Raw genomic sequence first — 4,887 nt, forward strand, 5'->3', positions numbered from 1 at the left:
TTTTTAACAGTTGATAACGCACACATATATTCATAGACGCAAGTAGTCGAATCTGAAATTTTTTAAAAGAACAATACTCCATTCTACACTAAGACTGCTTGTGCACTAATGTATGCCCTTTCCTCTTTGCCTTTCTAGTTGTGGGCTTGTGGCCCTTTCTCGACCCTCCACCGTTATTATTTGCTTCAAACGCCTCCCTCCTCCCTCCGGCACTTTTAAAATTGGTCTAACAGACTTTTTATGAACCTCACAAAGTTTACTCAACTATATTTTTTCTTTTTTAAATTATCAATTTTTTTTTCTGTTTCTTTAACAATTTAAATAAAAATTATTTTTTAAAATTATATAAAAATTAAAATAAAAAAAATAATCAAATATTTAATATTATTATATTATAAAATTTTAAATTCGAAACTTTGATTATACTGAATATGTGTTCATTTATATTAATTAAGTTAAAACTATTTGAGACCACCACTTTGAGAGTATACAATCTTGAAACATAATATTTTAATCATTTTACTGTTTATATTTAAGGGTCATTGTTATTCTTCTTCTTATACTTTTGAAGTTTAATTTATTATTTATACTTAAAATTAATGATTTATTATATTTCATAATAATACTTTTAAAATTAAATCTATATACATATATATATATTTGAAAATCTAATAAATGATACTAATATTGTAATATAATAGAAGATTAAAATGAAGGTATTTTCATTAAACGTATCTGTAGTTCATGTTCATATGACAATTTACTCGTGTAGCTATAACAACCACAGAGTATGGCTGGTAATGTATAATACAAAGCTTCTGAGAAATTGAAGCAACCCTAAACTATAAGTCATAAGTTCATTCTCATCTTAATCACCCTATATTTCTGTCAATAATAAAACAAAAGAATCTAGTATCATCAGTGCCTTTATAAGAATGGTAGTTTGACGATTAACACTGCGTATTCGGCTCTCGGTTTCACTCCGGAGATCCGTATCCATAAGGATTCTTGCTGGCCCAGTTCCACTGATCCCTGCACATTTCTTCGATGCCGTATTTCGCCCTGCAACAATCAATGCAGGAATTGGTGAGGTAAAAAGAAAATAACTAAGATGTCTGCTTTTTTCGTATGTACGGCCTTACCTCCAATTCAATTCGCGCTCTGCCTTTTCGGTCGAAGCATACACGATTTCAGCATCACCAGGTCGACGTCCAGCCATCACGATAGGTATATTCTGATTACAAGTTGAATTTCATTTTGTTAGCTCAATATAGTTGTCCTAGTTACTCTGACACGGAGCAGAAGAAGGAATAATGAAAGAATGAAACAGATACCTTCCCGGACGCCTTTTCAAAGGCAGCAACCATCTCCAAAACTGACGTTCCTTTACCTGTTCCTAAGTTGTAGACCTCACAACCTATTATATCAGTGTTAATATGATTAACGACAATCCGATTTTCGTAAGAAAGAGCCATTTCAGTAAATGACTCTGCTCTTCTACCATAAGCCAAAATAATTGAGGCGCTTCAATACATTACATGGAAGGCAAGAAAACAAAAGATACCTATATTTGGATCAGATAATTTGCGTAGTGCAGCAATGTGGCCATCTGCTAAATCGACGACGTGTATATAATCGCGTACCTGAAAAAGGAGAACAAGCCTTTCGTCACAAGGGATCACAGCCTTGAATCTAAATTTCCCAATAACTTCAAGTTAAAAAAAAAAAGCAAAAGTTAATATAATCCTGAACTCCTGAAAGCATATTGCTTCAAAATGTTGAAAACAAATTCTGAAATATGAGATAAGATCAATTTGGAATCTGAAAGTCAATGATAATAAGCTTACCCCGGTACCATCCTTTGTTGAATAATCATTTCCAAACACTGTCAATGCTGGTCGCCTCCCGACGGCGACTTGTTGAACAAAAGGCATGAGATTGTTTGGAATACCCCTGGGATCCTCACCAATATGGCCACTAGGATGTGCGCCAACTGGATTAAAATATCTTAGAAGTATGATCTTCCATTCAGGATCCGAACGTTGGACGTCATGACAAATTTCTTCAATGAAAAGCTGAAAGACCAACCATGTCAGATAAGCGCAGATGATGCTATGGGGGAAAAATATCAATTGACAAATTCCTAAGAACTCATACGAGATTCATAACCAAAACTAGTAAAATTGTAATGACTATCCACGGTTATTTCTTTATCCATACTGCTTCTGGCAGATGCAAAAGTGTATGCACTTATGAAAGGTTCACAGCATACCTTGGTTCGTCCATATGGATTGACAGCAGCCAGGGGGAACTCTTCTGTACATGGAACCTCCTTTGGCCAGCCATAAACAGTAGCAGACGATGAAAACACAAGCTGAAATGTATTAAATTAGAAGATTGATCAAGTTACAGGACTAAAATTGACAGTCCAATTCATACTGAATATACAAGGTTATTAAAGCAACTCTAGAATCCATAGTGGTCAGCCAAACCAGTTAAAAGAACATCTATGAACATAGCCTTTAAATTGATCGAGAAGAAAACAGGGTTTACTTTTCTTTATTTTTAGTGTTATAATTTCCTAGCTGATGCAAAGAAGCGGCAGGCTGGAAACTGCATTTATCTACTTGTTTTGTAATAAATAAAGTTATATAGCTGTAAAACTACCATACAAGAGGAGGGTAAAGAGATATACATTTTTACATCCATAAGCAGCCATGACTTCCAACAGGGTGATTGTCCCAATGAGATTGTTGTCATAATAGAGTAATGGTTTCTCTACGCTTTCACCAACTGCTTTTAGTCCAGCGAAGTGAATCACAGCATCAAACCTGCAAAATAACCATGTAATTACCTTAGAGGTTTGGCAAGAGGAAAAGGCAAAGAAAAACTGCATATTGATTCCTCACAGTACTTTATCTCAGCAAATAACTTTTCGACTGCAGATCTGTCCCGAAGGTCCACCTGCAGTAAAAAGCAAAGGCTCGAACATTAGGTCCACCTCAGATTTATGGTCAGAACAAATCTTGGATGCATAATATAATATAATATAATATAATATAATATAATATAATATAGTGATACAAATATTTGTGAACACTAAACACAAATGATATTATAATAATTCAACAGCACATGATGAATTTGATTATTGGCATAGCCGACAAATTCCCATGAACATTTTATTCTCAAGAGTTGCAAAAGCAAACAATAGACTGTAAAACTTTTCATTACCATCCAGCTAAAGCAATTTCCAATCAAAGGAGTGCCTCACTAAAATTTTAGGCTACCCAAAATATAATAATGTTATTCAAACACACATATAGGCTTTTATTATATATAAATTTACTAATATAAAATGCATTTCTGTTAAAAAGACTTAAATCCGAACAATTATATATATAGATATATATATATATTAACATATAATACCTTATAATCTCCATAATTCTGTTTAATCAAATTATTAACTCACTGAATTCTTCGATTTATAAACAATTAAACGCCTAACTTATTCCACGTGCCATTCAAGTAACCTAGTTAAAATTCTTAGAAACCGTAATCTTAACTTTTAAATGACCATTATAGTTTAATGGAGAAAAAGAATTTTAAATAAATTCACTAATTCCTATATCAATCAAAATTAAAGATTCAAGTGAAAATATGAAAAGAGAGAGAGAGCCGAGAGAAATGCGCCATGAACTATTCGAATAATTGCAATTATTCCAACAAATTCTCATTTAAAAATAATTGAAAATCACCGAATTTTAGAACAGACCGTGTTGCCAGCTAAAGCAATTTAATTATCAAGGAAGCCTTCAAGTTAATCAAATAATTAGACTCCAAATTAGCAGTTTAAGCATATAAATTAAATAAGCCTTCCTCAGTTCCTATTATGGCAACCAACTCAGCAATCACCATTAAAATATCACAAAATTACACCTCGAAACACCTTTTCTCTTTCTTTTTTTAAAGAAAAAAAATGAAATTCGATGAGTTCAACTGTTCAACGAACCTGGCGAAAAGAAAGATTTCTGCCGAATTCACCGGCGAGTTCCTCGACTCTTTTGATAGCAACGGCCGATGAATTATCCAGATTATCAGCGACGACCACTTTGTATCCGCCTAAAAGCAGCTGCAACACTGTGTGGCTTCCTATATAACCGGCTCCACCGGTCACCAGAATGTTCTTCGACATGATCGATCCAATCAAACCAAACACCAAAAGAAAACGAAGCAGAACAGAGCAAAACGTAAAACCCCAAGGAGAAGATGAAACGGAGAAAAATAGTGTTGGGAAGATAATGACTTTGCTTTGAATTGAATGAGAGAAAAGAGGAGGGGATTTATAGCAGGCGGAATGAGAGAATTTAATGAGAAACATAAATGAAAATTAAATAAAAGTCCAAATCATAAAGGAAAAACGAAAATATTTTCTTTACGATTTGAATAAGAGAGGAATGATGATCGGCCACGTGGAGAGATTTTTTTCTTTATATTTCAAGTGCTGTTACGTGGCACTTTTCGATGGGCCTGGACTAAACTAACCTTCTGGTACTTCAATTTTCTGTCTTCTTTACAATCGGATCTTCTGGATGTTTTTGTACTTTTGTTTAATAATTATGCTTATGTAATTTTTCCGAAGAATTTGGTGAAGCTTTTGACCATTTCTTTCACTATATATATATAGTTAGAGATAAATTTGAGACGTGTTAAAAGAGAAGGTGGAATGGCATAAGGTTGTTTGGTTTCTATGCACATCCCTAAACACTCACTTATAGTCTAGATGGCTATCCTAAATAGATTATCTACTGCAGATAAACTTGCGTGAATAGGGATATGCACATCCCTAAATACTCACTCATAGTCTGGATGGCTATTCTAGAC

At 33.7% G+C, this 4,887-nt stretch overlaps 1 protein-coding gene across 2 annotated transcripts; it reads right to left on the minus strand.

Moving 5' to 3' along the window:
• Positions 1-693: 693 nt before the first annotated feature.
• LOC120198791 (UDP-glucose 4-epimerase GEPI48) lies at positions 694-4,336 on the minus strand. 2 transcript variants are annotated; one of them, XM_039200059.1, is made up of 9 exons: positions 4,016-4,336; positions 2,915-2,964; positions 2,696-2,831; positions 2,273-2,374; positions 1,848-2,075; positions 1,565-1,643; positions 1,335-1,417; positions 1,143-1,234; positions 694-1,062 (listed from the first exon to the last, which is right to left on the minus strand). In XM_039200059.1, the coding sequence occupies exons 1-9, from the start codon at positions 4,196-4,198 to the stop codon at positions 978-980; spliced, it is 1,038 nt and encodes a 345-aa protein (XP_039055990.1). In that variant the 5' UTR covers positions 4,199-4,336; the 3' UTR covers positions 694-977. The 2 variants fall into 2 exon arrangements, with proteins under 2 accessions (XP_039055990.1, XP_039055991.1); XM_039200060.1 differs by lacking the exon at positions 694-1,062 and having other exon boundaries at positions 1,224-1,253.
• Positions 4,337-4,887: the final 551 nt, after the last annotated feature.

This window comes from Hibiscus syriacus, unplaced genomic scaffold (genome assembly GCF_006381635.1).
Source record: "Hibiscus syriacus cultivar Baekdansim isolate YM2019G1 unplaced genomic scaffold, ASM638163v2 tig00004797_pilon, whole genome shotgun sequence".
NCBI classification, from domain to species: Eukaryota; Viridiplantae; Streptophyta; class Magnoliopsida; order Malvales; family Malvaceae; genus Hibiscus; species Hibiscus syriacus.

Bases quoted from the DNA above. Each gene is read 5' to 3' on its own strand.
- LOC120198791 (XM_039200059.1), bottom strand. From the start codon at position 4,198: ATGTCGAAGAACATTCTGGTGACCGGTGGAGCCGGTTATATAGGAAGC. The intron at 2,375-2,695 runs GTATATCTCTTT...AATACATTTCAG, and splicing joins CTGCTTATGGATGTAAAAAT to CTTGTGTTTTCATCGTCTGC. The intron at 1,418-1,564 runs GTATCTTTTGTT...CTGATATAATAG, and splicing joins ATTATCTGATCCAAATATAG to GTTGTGAGGTCTACAACTTA.